General features: G+C 44.1%; 1 protein-coding gene and 1 non-coding gene across 3 annotated transcripts in view; both read left to right on the forward strand.

The window, feature by feature from the left end:
- Positions 1-16,415, forward strand: part of BTBD11 (BTB domain containing 11) — a 322,152-nt gene that overhangs the window by 196,841 nt on the left and 108,896 nt on the right. For both annotated transcript variants that reach the window (XM_018048218.1, XM_018048217.1), the window contains exon 3: positions 9,067-9,271. In XM_018048218.1, coding sequence (XP_017903707.1) covers positions 9,067-9,271 — 205 coding nt within the window. The remainder of the gene's footprint in view (positions 1-9,066; positions 9,272-16,415) is intronic.
- TRNAG-CCC lies at positions 16,020-16,092 on the forward strand. Its single transcript has one exon. It is a non-coding gene; the product is annotated as a tRNA-Gly (tRNA).

The raw sequence follows: 16,415 nt of genomic DNA on the forward strand, positions 1-16,415 counted from the left end.
TGCGGATTCCAGAAACCACTGTTGTTCCAGCAATGGTGGGGTGGAGTCTGTTCCCAGCTGTCCCTGCTCTTCTTGAATCAGGCTGTTCGGGGTTGAGGGCAGAGCCCCTGACTATAGCCTTCTTAAGAGCCAGCAATAATAGATGTTGATCTAGGGAACTATGAAAAATCTACACGAGCTACTTCCAGTGTAACCATTATTATCCACAGAGATGTGGGAATGAAGGTAAGAAGGGATAAACAACCTAAGATCAACCACACCTGTGAACTGATGACTTGAAATTGAATCCAGTTCTCCAGCCAGAGCTTTCATCACTACACATGACTCCCTGTCTCTGGGGGAAGCCTGGGTATTTCTAGATGATATGGGTGGACTGTATCTGCTTGTATAATATCGGACCGTTAGTCAGACCTTTGTTCCTTCCAGGTCTGAGGATCTACAGTTTGCTCTGTACCAGGTGTTGTGAATGCTGCCCTCAAAGCTAAATTGGAGATGTGAGAATTCACAAAGGTTACCGAGTATTTCACCCCCACTCCCCCACCCTGCTCACCCTGCCCTTGCCCACTGAGACTTCTTCCTGTATATGCCCTGCTTCTATCCTCAGGGCATCATATTAAAACCCCAAACTGCCTTCGTCAGTGGTGATGTATAGCGATGATGTTATGGCTTGGGGCAAAAATACATCCACTATTTCCAGACCACCTACTGTGTGCCAGGTGCTTTAAGCACATGAAAGGAATTATTATTCTCATTTTATAGATAAGAAAACTAAGACTTAGAAGGATAAATGTTTTGCCGAAAGCCACACAACTCCTAAGTGACAGAGCCCCATTTCAAATCATCTTTTCTTTTTCTGCTTAACTGTGCTGTGTCCAGCTGAGTTCTGCACTCTAAGCACCTAACACATGGCCCTTAGCTTGGGAAATATCTGTTGAATGTCCAGTGAATATACGAATAACCCACAGTGAACTAGCCTGTGAAACAAAAGCTGAAGAAAATGCTACAGGGGAGGGGAACTCAATGAAATTCTTGTCAAATATTTTGTGTTCTATTGAACTGAATTTTGAACTCAGAGAGCTAGAACTGGAATCTCTGTATGTCAAATTATTTGAAAGTGAAAATAAAAGCCGCTCAGTCTTTGCGACCCCATGGACTGTAGTCCTTGGAATACTCCAGGCCAGAATACTGGAGTGGGTAGCCTTTCCCTTCTCCAGAGGATCTTCCCAACCCAGGAATCAAACCCAGGTCTCCCACATTGCAGGCAGATTCTTTACCAGCTGAACTGAGCCACTCACATTATTTGAGTGAGAAACTAAATCAGGAGATCACAAAGGTCCCCAAACTGACACAGGCTGGTGATTCTTAACCGTGAGCCCAAGGAAATTAGCAAGACAGTACTTAGAGTTCAGTGAGCAGACCAGGCCTCCTTACCTGAACTGGCCAGGAGTAGGTCTGCAGGAAGCCTGTCCACCCCGCCTCCAGGGGAAGCAGAGGCCCTGGCTGTGCTTATTTTTGAATCAACTCGACTCTGCATTTGGTCCCATCCATCCCATATTTGTGTCCTCTGAGACCTTGTTGCAGCTCTTCTGCCCAATGTTCCTTGCCTTGCCCCCAAGCTCCCAATTAACCTGCATTGGACAGCCATTAAGTAGAGTAATTGCTTTCTGTTATTTAAAGGGGAAAAAAATGAGGGCTTCATTGAAAAATGCCTCTTTCTGTTTTCTTTTTACACTAAACTGTGAACTTGCTGTTCCCACTCAATGTGTTCCTCGAAACAGGACCATTAATTTACAACTGTGCGTAAAAAGGGTTTCTGGGTTGTCTCTCCTCAGTGTCACCAGGAAAGACAAAAAAAGCCCTCATTGCTTGGACATGGGTGCTCTCAAATGTAAATGGGGAAACGGGGTCTTTTCATAAGGTCCTGCTGCCTCTAGCCACTAGAATGTACCTGTGACCCTTTTCAATGGTAAAGTGTCACTGGCCTTAACCCTTCTGTGCCTCAATTTCCTCATCTGTAAAATAGGGAATGAGTTGTCTTTGTTCAGTCGCTCAGTCATGTCTGACTCTTTGCAACCCACTGTGGCAGGCCAGGCTTCCCTGTCCATCACCATCTCCCAGAGCTTGCTCAAACTCATGTCCATAGAGTTGGTGGTACCCATTCAATCATCTCACCCTCTGTTGTCCCTTTCTCTTCCTGCCTTCAATCCTTCCAGCATCAGGGTCTTTTCCAATGAGTCAGTTCTTCACATCAGGTGGCCAAAGTATTGGAGTTTCAGCTTCAGCATCAGTCCTTCCAGTGAATATTCAGGACTGATTTCCTTTAGGATTGACTAGTTGGATCTCCTTGCAGTCCAAGGGACTCTCAAGAATCTTCTCCAACACCACAGTTCAAAAGCATCAATTCTTCAGAAGCAAGGAGCAAGCGTCTTTTAATTTCATGACTGCAGTCACCATTTGCAGTGATTTTGCAGCCCAAGAAAATTTTGGAGGCAAGTTAAACCATGGTTTATGATGCTGAAGAGTGCCTTGATTTCCTCATCTGTGCTGTGTGACCTAGGTCATGTAACTTGATCACTCTGATCCCCAGTTTTACCATCTCTGAAAAAAAGAGTGATGATACCTCCTACCCCAGGGTTGTGGGAGGTTTTGAAAATGTACCATAGAAAGTGGTAGCTGACTGTGGATGAACAGCAGGGAATGAATTGAAGGTGCTGTCATAGTACAGGTTTCAGGGAAAGGAACCCATGTTGAAATATGCAGTCCTTTGTCTCAGGGTGATCACAGTGGCATTCAGGAAGACAGCTTAGAGGGAATTGCACTGATAACCTAAGTCTGGAAGGCAGAGCTCCATTTCCCAAAGGGTAGCAAGGGAGATTGCAGGTAATACACAGAACACTTCCTATTTTTAATTGCCATGAATTTTTTATGGGTACTAGAAAAATATTGGTTTTCCTTTTATGGCACTGATATAAAGTTTCATTTTTCAATGAATGTATTGTGTGAAAGAAGGAGCCAATTTAAAGAAAAATGTTAAGTAAATAAATTGGACCTGTGGCACACAGATATGTGAGAATTCATGATGCTGATTTTCAAATGACTGACATTTGGGAAACCTGATTATAAGCAGATTCTCAAGTAGGTTCCTAGAACCAAACTCTAGCCACCCAAGCTCAGTGTAGCTAGTGACAGTGGGTTTGTTGCTTTGGGTTCATGAATGAAGCTGCCCGGGAAGCAGCAGATAGCACATACATAGAGTGGGATTTGAAGTGGAGCTAGTGACTATAGAATCCCCATGCCAGTTTCATCTCCCGTGACCAACCCTCATCAGAGACATCCTTTAGGCCTGTGATCCAGAGACTGGGCTGATGACAAAGATGATGCTGATGGAGATGCAGATAGTATGATGATGGAGATGGTAATGGTGGTCAAGATGGTGGAAAGAAATGGTGCTAGTGATGAGGATGGTGATGGGAGTGACAATACAAAGCAAAAGATATGTGCTGAATACTTATACATTCAGAATGTGCCCAACCCTATTTCAAGTGCTTTAAGTGATTTATACGATTGCTTCATTAGGAACTATTATTATCTCCATTTTCCAAATGAAGAAACCAATGCTAGGTACTTTCTACATGTTATCAGTTTAATCCACACAACACGTTCACAAAGGACATAATTATCCCCAAATACAGAGACGTTAACTCACCCAAGATCATGCAGCTGGTCAGTGGCAGGGTGGAAACTCAGACTCAGAGAGTCTGACTCCAGAAAGCTTGTCCCTAATCGCCAAACACACTGCTCCTCCAGGAACAGGGCAATGAATGAGTCATGTCTCTATCCATTAAACTCAATAGGGGAGGCAGATGTATGGGCATCTAAAGCATGTCTGAATTAAACACGTAACATGTTGGACTTTATCATCAGGTGTTGTAGATACACAGAGTAAAGGACAATTGATTCTGAATGGGGGCATCCTGGAGGGCTCCCTGAAAGAACTGGCATTTGATCACAGCCTTGAAAGTCTTCAGTAATTGAGAAGATGAAGGGGAAGGTCATATAAGGTGAGAAAACAAGAGAAAAAGCAGGGAGCCTAGAAGTGCAGGGCAAAATGAATGATGCTCTGAGGACACAGTTAGTCCAACCAAAACCAAAGCCTTCCCAGGGTCTTGGGGACCTGGAGGGGTGATGTGTGGCCCAAAAACATGGATCCTCTTCTCTTCTCCACCTGATTTTGATTTTTCTTATTTTGAGCTTTTTTATGCACGCTTTCAAGAAAGACAGAGGGAAAGATGAATGTACCCCAACCTGGCCCTAGATAGGAGGTACTAGAAAGTAAACCCCACCTCGCTAAGCTTATTACTCTGATAACTCCAAGAAGCACATGCCATAATTCAAAATTCAGAACTAACAGAAAAGTTGGAAGGGAATGTCGCCCACAGTCTCTCTAGGCAGAGAAATCCTTGGTCAACATTTTGCTTTTTTCCCCCTGTTATTTACTCAGTGCATATTTTTAATAACATAATCCTGATCACTCTGTATGCAATTCTGAATTTCACTTTTTTGCCACTTACCATTCTAACACAAAGATTTTTTTTTCATTTATTGCAGCTCTCTGTAAACATTTTTAGTAACTGCATAAGTTTTATCACATACCAGAGTTTATTTAACCATGCTCTGATTTTCAAACATTTGTTTCTTTGTCAAATTTTGGATTCTATAAATAAGGTTTTGGATAAAAATCCTTGTGCATGAAGATTTTGCTGCATTTTGGATTCCAACCTTGGGACAGAGTCCCAGAAATGGAATTACTGAATCAAAGGAAAGGAGCATTTGTTAACACCTTGGCTACACAATGCCAATTTGCCCCGTCATGGACTTGGAGCTGGCCATGGCTGCAGTGAGCCGTCTCTGTAAAAAAAAACTTAGGTCAGTGTAGGGTGACGAGCACAGACATTAGAGTCAGGCAGACCCAGGTTTACAATCTTATCTCTGCTTTGTGACCTTGAACCTTGGTTTCCTTATCTGTAAAACAGAATTTCTCAACCTGGGCATTATTGACTCCTGGCAAAACGCTTCCTTATGGGGACTGATTTGTACATTGTAGGATGTTTAGCAACATCTCTAGCCTCTGCCCACTAGGTGCAGTAACAGTCCACGGAATGTGACACAAGAAATGTCTCCAGATGTTACCAAAAGTCCCGTGGGAGGCAAAATCACCCCGCTTGCAGATCAGTGCTGTAAAGCTAAAATGATGTCTCTCAGTCGTGTCTGACTCTTTGAGACCCCATGGACTGCAGCATGTCAGGTCTCCCTGTCCATCACCAATTCTCAGAGTTTATTCAAACTCATGTCCATTGAGTCGGTGATGCCATCCAGCCATCTCATCCTCTGTTGTCCCCTTCTCCTCCTGCCTTTAATCTTTCCCAGCATCAGGGTCTTTTCAAATGAGTCCATTCTTTGCATCAGGTGGCCAAAGTATTGGAGTTCCAGCTTCAGCATCAGTCCTTCCAGTGAATATTCACTGATTTCCTTTAGGATGGACTGGTTGGATCTCCTTGCAGTCCAAGGGACTCTCAGCAGTCTTCTCCAACACCACAGTTCAAAAACATCAATTCTTCGGTGCTCAGCTTTCTTTATAGTCCAACTCTCACATCCATACAAGACTACCGGAAAAACCATAGCTTTCATTAGATGGAACTTTGTTGGCAAAGTAATGCATCTGCTTTTTAATATGCTGTCTAGGTTGGTCATAGCTTTTCTTCCAGGGATCAGGCGTCTTTTAATTTCATGCCTGCAGTCACCATCTGCAGTGATTTTGGAGCCCCCCAAAATAAAGTCTCTCACTGTTTCCACCGTTTCCCAATCTATTTGCCACTAAGTGATGGGACCAGATGCCATGATCTTAGTTTTCTGAATGTTGAGTTTTAAGCCAACTTTTTCACTCTCCTCTTTCACTTTCATCAAGAAGCTCTTTAGTTCTTCTTTGCTTTTTGCCATAACGGTGGTGTCATCTGCATATCTGAGGTTATTGATATTTCTCTCAGCAATCTTGACTCCAGCTTGTGTTTCTTCCAGCCCAGTGTTTCTCACGATGTACTCTGCATATAAGTTAAATAAGCAGGGTGACAATGTACAGCCTTGACGTACTCCTTTCCCAGTTTGGAACCAGTCTGTTGTTCCACGTCCAGTTCTAACTGTTGCTTCTTGACTTGCATACAGATTTCTCAGGAGGCAGATCAGGTGGTCTGGTAATCCCATTTCTTGAAGAATTTTCCACAGTTTATTGTGATCCACACAGTCAAAGGGTTTGGCGTAGTCAATAAAGCAGAAGTAGATGTTTTTCTTAACTCTCTTGCTTTTGGGATGATCCAACGGATGTTGGCAGTTTGATCTCTGGTTCCTCTGCCTTTTCTAAAACCAGCTTGAACATCTGGAAGTTCATGGTTCACATACTGTTGAAGCCTGGCTTGGAAAATTTTAAGCATTACTTTGCTAGCATGTGAAATGAGTGCAATTGTGCAGTAGTTTGAGCATTCTTTGGCATTGCCTTTCTTTGGGATTGGAATGAAAACTGACCTTTTCCATTCCTGTGGACATGCTGAGTTTTCCAAATTTGCTGGCATCTTGAGTGCAGCACTTGCACAGCATCATCTTTCAGGATTTGAAAGAGCTCAACTGGAATTCCATCACCTCCACTAGTTTTGTTCTTAGGGACTCACAAGGCTCTATAGGGTACTAGACCATTCAGGTATGGGCTAAATCAAATCCCTTATGATTATACAGTGAAAGTGACAAGTAGATTTAAGGGGACAGATCTGATAGACAGAGAGCCTAAAGAACTATGGACGGAGGTTTGTGACATTGTACAAAAGGCAGTGATCAAGACCATCCCCAAGAAAAAGAAATGCAAAAAGGCAAAATGGTTGTCTGAGGAGGCCTTGCAAATAGCTATGAAAAGAAGAGACACAAAAGGCAAAGGAGAAAAGGAAAGATATACCCATTTGAATGCAGAGTTCCAAAGAATAGCAAGGAGAGATAAGAAAGCTTTCCTCAGGGATCAGTGCAAAGAAATAGAGGAAAACAATAGAATGGGAAACACTAGAGATCTCTTCAAGAAAATTAGAGATACCAAGGTAACTTTTCATGCAAAGACGGGCTCAGTAAAGGACAAAAATGGTATGGACCTAACAGAAGCAGAAGATATTAAGAAGAGGTGGCAAGAATACACAGAAGAACTATACAAAAAAATATCTTCACAACCCAAATAACCACGATGGTGTCATCACTCACCTAGAGCCAGACATCTTGAAATGTGAAGTCAAGTGGGCCTTAGGAGGCATCATAGAGACAGTGCATGTGAGGCGCTTTTTCACAGTGCCTGGCACAGAGCAGATGTATATATGGCAGAAACCAACACACAAAACACATCTAAAAACTTTAAAATATATATTTAAATAAGTTTAAAAAACTAAAAAAAAAAAAAATAGCATCACAGCAACATTTAGATTAGTGTTTGACCAGACAACCAGGCACCATAGCCTAGCCCAGTTGACACACAAATTCACCATCAAAAATAACTTCAAGGAACATCTCCCCAAGTGTGCAACACCTCCCACTGTGCAAGAGATGATTTCCAGAGGGACAGGGGCAGTGCCTTAGATAACACTGGTCATGGGAGTGACGCTTTTCAATTCTATTTTCATTCTAATTGCTTTCAGAGGAAAGGCTCCACTTGATATGAGCCCCTAACAACTCTCACTTGCTCTTTTTAACAACGGAAAACAGGACCAGAATTCAGGTATAAATTAGTTACACTCTTTTTATTGAATTAACTTTCACAATGACCTTCTGTTTACAGCAAGGGATACTAATTTCCCACTTATGGCAGTGACATAATGTTTCTTTTTTAGATATATATATTCAAAAAATAAAATGAGTCCATCGAAGATTAAGTAAATAATGATACAGGTGGTGCTTGGATACAGCTACATTCCTGAAGGTTGCTTACAAGCAAACCACATTTGAGAAACACAATCTTAGTCAAGGAAAGTCAGAGCTTCAGGCCCAACCAGTCTCCCATAAGAAGATATTCTCTCCACGGCCAGCCTGGGAACATGCAGGTTTGGTTTGATGAAGGAGAAAGCTAGTTTTCTTCTAAGAAAGCATGAGAAAGGCCAGAGTGTTCTCAGAGTTTGCCAGTGCTGAGAATAGTAAAACATACCCCTCAAGGAGCATGGTAAAGTGCACAGATTCTGGAGCCAGAGTGCTGGGGTTCAGATCCGCCTTCTGCTGTTCATGGCTCTGCCCTGCTGAGAAGTTATTTCACCTCTTTGGGCCTCTGTGTCCTCGTCTGTAAAATGGGTTTATAAAGGTGCCTACTTTATAAGGTGTTATGAGAATTCAATGTTAAAGCGCTCTAACTGTGCTGCCACAAATAGGTGTCATTTTGGACTGAGTTGCTATTGTTGGGAATGATGGACAAAAAGAATACTGTGTCACAGTGTACCAAGTGCTGTAACAAAGAAAGTACAGTGTGGCATCTGACACAGGGGAGTGGGGGAAATTCCAGAACGGTGTCCTGGAATATAATATATAAGCTGACACCTGGATGATCAGCAGGAGTTAGCCTGGGAAAGAGGAGAAAGAGAATGTTCTAGATAGAGGGAATAACAGTTTATGCCCAGGCTCAGAGGAAAGACACAGTATAGTCCATTCTTGTGATTGCAAGGGAGGCAGTACTGGTCACAGCAGAGGCTGTGACAGAGGGGTGTGTCCCAGATGAAGAAGGCTGAAAGTAGACACGTACAAAGGGCTTTCTGTGCCTTGTTAGAAATTGTGGGTTCCAAAGAGTAGGACTGGAGTTATCGTAGCAGCCCGCTGTGCTTGAAGCAGCACCCCAAACCTGATAAGTGATTGACAGGCGGGTGGTGAATGAACAAACGCTTCCCTCTCTGCCTGATGAGACCATTTCCATTGAACGAGGGAATCTCGAGATGAGAATCTCTGCACCTCTTCTCTGTGAGTCTTGGCTGCTTGAAGGATCTGAAATCTTACTTCTGTCCACAGGTGACCTGGTGTCCCGAGCAATGCATCACCTGCAGCCCCTCAATGCCAAGCACCATGGCAACGGCACCCCCCTGCACCACAAGCAGGGGGCGCTCTACTGGGAGCCCGAGGCCCTGTATACCCTTTGCTATTTCATGCACTGCCCGCAGATGGAATGGGAAAATCCCAACGTGGAACCCTCCAAAGTCAACCTCCAGGTGGAAAGGTAAGACATGTGTTGGCTTTGGATGGCCAGAGAGAGAGGCTCCCATCGAGCTGACACCACTTTGTGGTGGGTGGGTATTGCCTCTGAGGTGGTGCAAGGGTGGGGCAGGGGAGGGGCCAGAGCTGCCCAGTTTCCAGAAACTGGAGGCTGAATCTTGTGCCCGGAAGAGTATCTGAGACCTCGGGGAGTGCTGTCTCTTCAGTCGTGTCTAACTCTTTGAGACCCTATGGACTGTAGCCCACCAGGCTCCTCTGTCCGTGGGGATTCTCCAGGCAAAAATACTGGAGTGGATGGCCATGCCCTCCTCCAGGGGATCTTCCCTACCCAGGGATTGAACCAACATCTCATGTCTCCTGCAATGGTAGGCGGGTTCTTTGCCACTAGCACCACCTGGGAAGCCCTGAGACCTGAGTGAGATCTTTGAAATGGGTTTGCATAGGACTGGTCCAATCTGGGATAAAAGTGGCCTGGGTCAGAAGAGAGGGTCTTCAAATTCTGGAGACATGAGGGTTTCTGCAGTGCCAGGGGGCTTCACTGTGAAGGCAGCTTTGGGGAACGCCAGCCCTATGGGTGGGAGATGTCTGTCTTCATTTCACTCTGGCTGTCCTGGGGACTTGAGAGGGAAACTGTAACACCTGCACAGCCAGAAATGGGCTTCTTGGGCACACAGGGGACAGCATAGCAGGTCCCATGAGGCAGAATCCTCACGGCAGAGAAGGGAGGGCTTCCTGGAAGAGGAAGCTCCCTCTGACCCAGCTTCTGCTGCTCCTCAGCACTGTCCATCTACTCCCCTGTGCCTCAACCTCCCCATCCATAAACCAGCAGCAACACTAAGTGGTTTCCAGGTTCCCTTCTGCCTGGAAAACCCCAGGATTTTCTGAGGCTGGTTTCACCCTGTCAGAGGCAAGACATCCAAACTGCCGTCAGTCCAGAAGGCTGCAAGGAGGCGTCCCCTCTTTCCATGCAGACAGATCCACAAAGCTCATCTCCCATACGCGTGGGTGCACAGTTGCTTCATTCGTGTCCAACTCTTTGTGATGCCATGGACTGTGGCCCACCAGGCTCTTCTGTCCATGGGATTCTTCAGGCAAGAATACTAAAGAGAACTGCCATGCCCTCCTCCAAGGGATCTTCCCAACCAGGGGATCAGACTGACGTCTGCCTGTGTCTCCTGCATTGCAGGTGGATTCTTTACCCACTGAGCCACCCAGGAACCCCTTATCTCCCCCAGCATCTCACAAATCGGGCCCATCCTCCAATGTACACAGGCTTGTACAGTAGTGACCCTGTTTATTGAGTCGTTAAAAGAGCTGGCTCTGTGATCCAGACTTGTAGGTTCGAATCCAGGCTCTTCCAATTAAAAGCCAGGGTATCTTGGAAAAGTGCCTTTAACCTCCCTATGCCTCAGTTTCTTCGTCTATAAAATCTATAAAATAAGAATAAATCCTTCATAGGGCTTTTTGAAGACTGAATGCATTGAACAGTGCCCAGCATGTAGTAAATGCTTAATAAACATTCCCTTTTATAAATGTTGTTGGAGATCTTACCACACATAGCTGAATAGCTCCCAGTTTGGGCTCAATGCACTTTTTCTCTATTAAATGATTCCAAGTAGTTTTTAAATGTTCATTGGATGCTCTGATTCTGCCAGAATAGATTGGATTTAATTGGGCTCCTAAACCATTTCTCTTGGCTTTCAGTTAAAGAAGAGGATGGAGCATGGGTGAGACAGAAATTGCCTCTTTTTTTTTTTTTTTAAGTATCCCAAGTTAGCATCAATATTTCAAGCCAGTCTGGAATTAACTTAATCAGGGGATTAGTCATGTCTGCCACTATCCAGGCCAAATCAGTGGTGCCCTGTGTATATTTTCATGTGCCAAACATACCCAAAGTGGAGAGGTGGCAACGTGCACATGGTCCCCAGGCAGAAAACAACCTTAGTCAGACACATCAAGACTTTGTGTTCTGAGTATGAATCATGATGGCTGGGAGGATGGAAGCCACTGGTCTCAGCTTTGGGGTATCTAGTTCTTCAGCCCCACCCAAAAGCCTGTAGAATGGGGTAGTTCCTCTGATTCATCTCCTCCCCACACTCTTCAATTCCTGCCTCATTTCAGTTGACCCCCTCGTATCTCCAGTTAGACCTCACCACCGCTGAGCACCAGAACCTTATGCAACTCAGCCTTCCAGTTTCACTGCCAAGCCTCACACTCTCAGGCTGGATCTTCTCAGGATACCTTATTCTTTTCTGCCCAACACAGCAAGTGTGTGTGTGTGTGTGTGTGTGTGTGTGTGTGTGTGTGTGTGTGTGTTGCCTGTGAGCTTTGTGAGGACACAGAACACATCTGTTTTGGTTGTCGCACTGTACGTAATGCCAAACTCAACACCTGGTATATATCACAAAGTTGATAATTATTTGTAGGATGAAAGAATGGACAAATCCATTGATCCAGCTGCCTATGGAACATTTCCATCAGGAGTGTTCACAACCACCTCAAAACTAAGGCCAACATCTTGCCCCTCAAACTGACTGTTCCTCCTTTCTCCCCGTTCTCCAAGACTGGAATCACCATCAACCTGGTCAAACCAGTCAGAAAACTGGGGCCCACCCCACACTCCTTCCTTTCCTTCCCTCCTTCCTATAGCCAGCTAGTCAGTAGATCTTACCGAGGCAATATCTGTGCCATCTCCCATTCCTCTAATCCAGGGGTCCCCAACCCTGCCCCCTTCCACATTCATGGCCTTTTAGGAACTGGGTTGCACAGCAAGAGGTGAGCGGTGGATAAGCGAACGAAGCTTCCTCTGTATTTACGCAGATGGATATCCTCAGTGCTCACGTTACTGCCTGAGTGCCACCTCTTGTCAGGTGAGCAGTACAGTAGATTCTCACAGGAGCACAAGCCCTACTGTGAACTGTGCATGCGAGGGACCGAGGGTGCACGCTCCTTACAAGAATCATCCTGAAACCATCCCCCACCTTTGGTCTGTGGAAAAATTGTCTTCCATGAAACCAGTCCCTGGTTCCAAAAAGGCTGGGGACTGCTATTCTAACCCTTCCTCCCCAGATTGCTGCCACACTGCATGGCCCAGCCCCTCGTTCCCTTTACTGCGGCCATTGTTTTCAGTCGCTAAGTCACAGCTGACACTGCATTTCATTTCTAAATGGTCTCCCTGGGTGTGAAGCTTAATATTCTCTGACCAGCTCCATCCTCATGGCCACCAAACTGAAACTCTAAAATACAAATCTCGTTGTGTGACCTATTCCCTGTCCCCAACTCCCCAACCGTTGCCTGGCTCCTGTTGTATTTTCTGTTATGTAGTTTCCATCTTTCCTTCTGGAATCTATTTTCAGAATTCAGAGTGTAGTTGAAGTGACTATTAGTCTAGGGAGACTATCTAAGGGTTGCAAACTTTCTGGAACAAGTTTTAAAGAGAAATGAGCTATGAGGGAGAGCCCAGTAAAGAGAACATGTTCTATAGTTTGTCAGAGTCATTTATGTTAATATTTCCATTCCTCCTTGGTTGAACTTTCAGGGGACGACACAAAACAGAAAGAACTTACCATTTTTTGAGTTCTGTTCACTTTGGTCTTCGGGAAAGTGTATGCATTTGGGAGTCAGATCAACTTTTGGAATCAGATCCCGGCTCTGCTTCTTCCAGTTCTGGGACCTTGAACAAGTCATCTCACCCCTATTGAAACTCTTCTCTTCCACTGTAAAATGAGATAAGACCAGCCTCTTGGGACTGGTGTAAGCCATAAATTAGATATTGTAGCTAAGACATCCAGTGCCATGCTTAGTAGAAGGAGAGCTCCCCTTATCCAGCGAGAGTAGCTGATATACATCCTTTTATTTTTTGGCTCTAAAATGCTATTGTCGTTGTCCCTAAAGAAGCCTGTGTATGATTCCTTCTAGACAAAAAGCTGTTTCTTCCCATTCTGAGCTAGACTAGAGCTTGGTATTTACTAGCATCTGAAAACACACAGGGAAGGGCTTCAGAGGAGAGAGGGCTCTGTTTTCAGTAAAACGTTTACAGCTGCTTCATACCAAAACTTACTAACAAGACATTTAAAGTGGGAGGTAACATCCTAATTTGGAGTTGTTTTTTCTCTTTCTTTCTGTCTCCTTTTCCCCAGAATCAAACAACATTGCTTTCATTATCTATGCTGGCAAAGTCAAGTAAGGTTACGGTGCTTATGTGTTTATCATAGACTCTTCAAGAACAGGAGCTGAATATTGTGTGCTTTTCATCCATGCCCAACAGAAAGCCTGAGACATATTTGTTGACTGAAATAAAGATTGTTTTGTGCCTCAAACCATCTCTGCTTGTCAGAAGAGCCTTTTTTGGCTGGAGTATCTGGAACTAGGTCGCCATATACCATTTTCCTCTTTCATGTGGGCATAGCTTTTGAGTTGCTACATTTGTTTTGAATAGTTTCATTTTTCATTGTGGGGTTTTGAAGAAGCTCAGTGCCAGCATAAAATTTCTGTAGTTTAAGTTGTTCCAGAGCTTTGGCTACTATTTTTTGAGCTTCTGAAATCTCTCACTTTATGTTTTTAAAAAAACTCAGATAAATGTTGTAAGATTATGACTAAGCTATATGTATTTCCCAAACAGTAATGATTAAATGTAAACACCTCAGTTCTGAGGGTAGGCGTCACATGTGGCTACTCCTGTTTTTCTAATAGAATCATCTTAAATCTATGACAAGATTTTCCTGCCCTACATCATTACTGGGGCTTCCCTAGAGGCTCAGATGGTAAAGAATCTGCCTGCAATGCAGAAGACCTGGGTTCAATCCCTGTGTCGGGAAGAGACATTTGTTCCTCAGAAGGAAAGCTATGACAAACTTAGACAGCAGAAACTTCACTTTGCCGACAAAAGTCCGTACAGTCAAACCTATGGTTTTTCCAGTAGTCACGTACAGATGTGAAAACTGAACTATAAAGAAGGCTGAGCACCAAAGAATCGATGCTTTCAATAAAGAATTGATGCTTTCAAAGTGTTATGCTGGAGAAAACTCTAGAGAGTCCCTTGAACTGCAAAGAGATCAAAGTAGTCAATCCTTAAGGAAATCAACCCTGAATGTTCATTGGAAGGACTTATGCTGAAGTTGAAGGTCCAATGTTTTGGCTACCTGTAGCAAAAAGCTGACTCAGTGGAAAAGACCCTGATGCTGGGAAAGATTGAGGGCAGGAGGAGAAGGGGACAACAGAGGATGAGATGGTTGGATGGCATCACCGACTCAATGGACATGAATTTGAGCAAAACTCCGGGAAATAGTGAAACACAGAGATGCCAAGTGTGCTGCAGTCCGTGGAGTCACAGTGATTTGGGCACAACTTAGCGACTGAACAACAACATCATTACTGGAAGTACTAGTGATTCCTAGATGTGTTTGGACATGAATGATTTCAGTCATTTGTCACCATAAAATTAAAAAGAGGAGGATAAATAGGGGTGTTTTGTTGCCTGGGTTAGCTGGTAATGCCTGAGAGGAGCAGTGATCAGCTTCACATAGAAGACTAGGCATTAGGTACTTTTATTCTGCCCCAGTCTCTTGAGGAAACCAACCAAAATTTACACCTAGGCAGTGGCAGTTCTCACCCCTCTTGTAACCAAAGCTGTGCAAACAGATGTGGCAGACTGTCTACCAGGGAAATCTCAGCCACAGACATGAGCCTCCAATCACCAACTATTTGAGGAAAATGAATGGGAGAAACAGAACATTCTTAACAAATGGAAAATTTACACTTGAGGAAATAGAGTTAACCAAGCAACAGACATTGGAAGCTAACGATATTCAAATACATCTTCCAAGAAACCTTACCAGAAAATCACCACAACACATCAGTACATGACAAGTAATATCCAAATGTTAACATATTCCAATGGAAATACCCAAGGTTATGCAAAATTTCTGGCCTTCTGATTGTAACTCTTACCCATTCTTTCCCATCGAGGAATGTATATCAGAACACAAGTGAGGAGAGTATCCTTGATACAAGCAACGCTACTAATAGGAATGTTTAGTTGCAAAAGCTGAACCTGCTTAGCAGAAAGAAAGCCTCTGGGGGGCCCAGTGTAAGCAGAGGGTTAACAAATCCTTCCCCTTCCTGCATAAGAATTTGACCTTGGGTTAATTCTCTAGCTCTATTGCCCTGGAAACATGATAAAATTTGCAATATCAATTGTGTTACTAAGCAACATTGCTTATGGTCAAAATGACCCTAGGTTGGTACATTAGATCTGGCCTTATAGTACTAGAGTGAAAGTGAAGTCGCTCAGTCGTGTCCAACTCTTTGTGACCCATGGACGGTAGCCCACTAAGCTCCTCCATCCATGGGATTCTCCAGGCAAGAATACTGGAGTGGGTTGCTATTTCCTTCTCCATATAGTACTATAAATACTTGGTAAGTATCCAGAGATTTGGGCTTCCTTGAATTCGCTGATCCCTATAATAGTGATGTCCCTTTCAGGAACCTTGGAAGCTATTTCTGTGGAGTTGTTACAGGATATGCTTGGATTCATAAATCAGGGCAATTCTCACCACCACCCAAGTGGATCTTATCTTCCTGCATCTGAGCATCACCTGGGTAGAAGATAGCTCTGAGTTGGCTGGGTGAATTGTTATAAGGCCTCCCAGTAAAGGGAACATTTGATGTTGTCACACAGGACAAGAGTGGCTATGATGATCCCATGAGTCTAACTGTTTAGTGGAGGTTAAGAAGACTTCTGGTGTGGGACTTCCCTTATGGTCCAGTGGCTAAGACTCTGCATTCCCAATGCAGGAGACCCAGGTTCGATCCCTGGTCAGGGAACTAGATTTCCCATATGTTGCAATTAAGAGTTCACATGTTGCAACTAAGACCTGGCACAGCCAAATTAATAATTTTTTTTAAAAAAAAGAAGACGACTTCTGGTGGGCATTGAAGCTGGAGAAGCAGGCTTTGAGGCCACACAACATGGAACAGTGCCCACGTTGCACCCCAGGACTGCTCACAGCCATAGACACGGGACCTTCCATCACTGATGCTGGACAATGATCACTCCCAGCAGGACCTCTGTCACCATTACCCTTGAAAGCTAAATGTCTCTGCTACCTCCTTTGTTATGTTCCATTTATGCCACACCACTTGCTTCT

The sequence above is a fragment of the Capra hircus genome, chromosome 5, assembly GCF_001704415.2.
Source record: "Capra hircus breed San Clemente chromosome 5, ASM170441v1, whole genome shotgun sequence".
In the NCBI taxonomy this organism is placed as follows: domain Eukaryota; kingdom Metazoa; phylum Chordata; class Mammalia; order Artiodactyla; family Bovidae; genus Capra; species Capra hircus.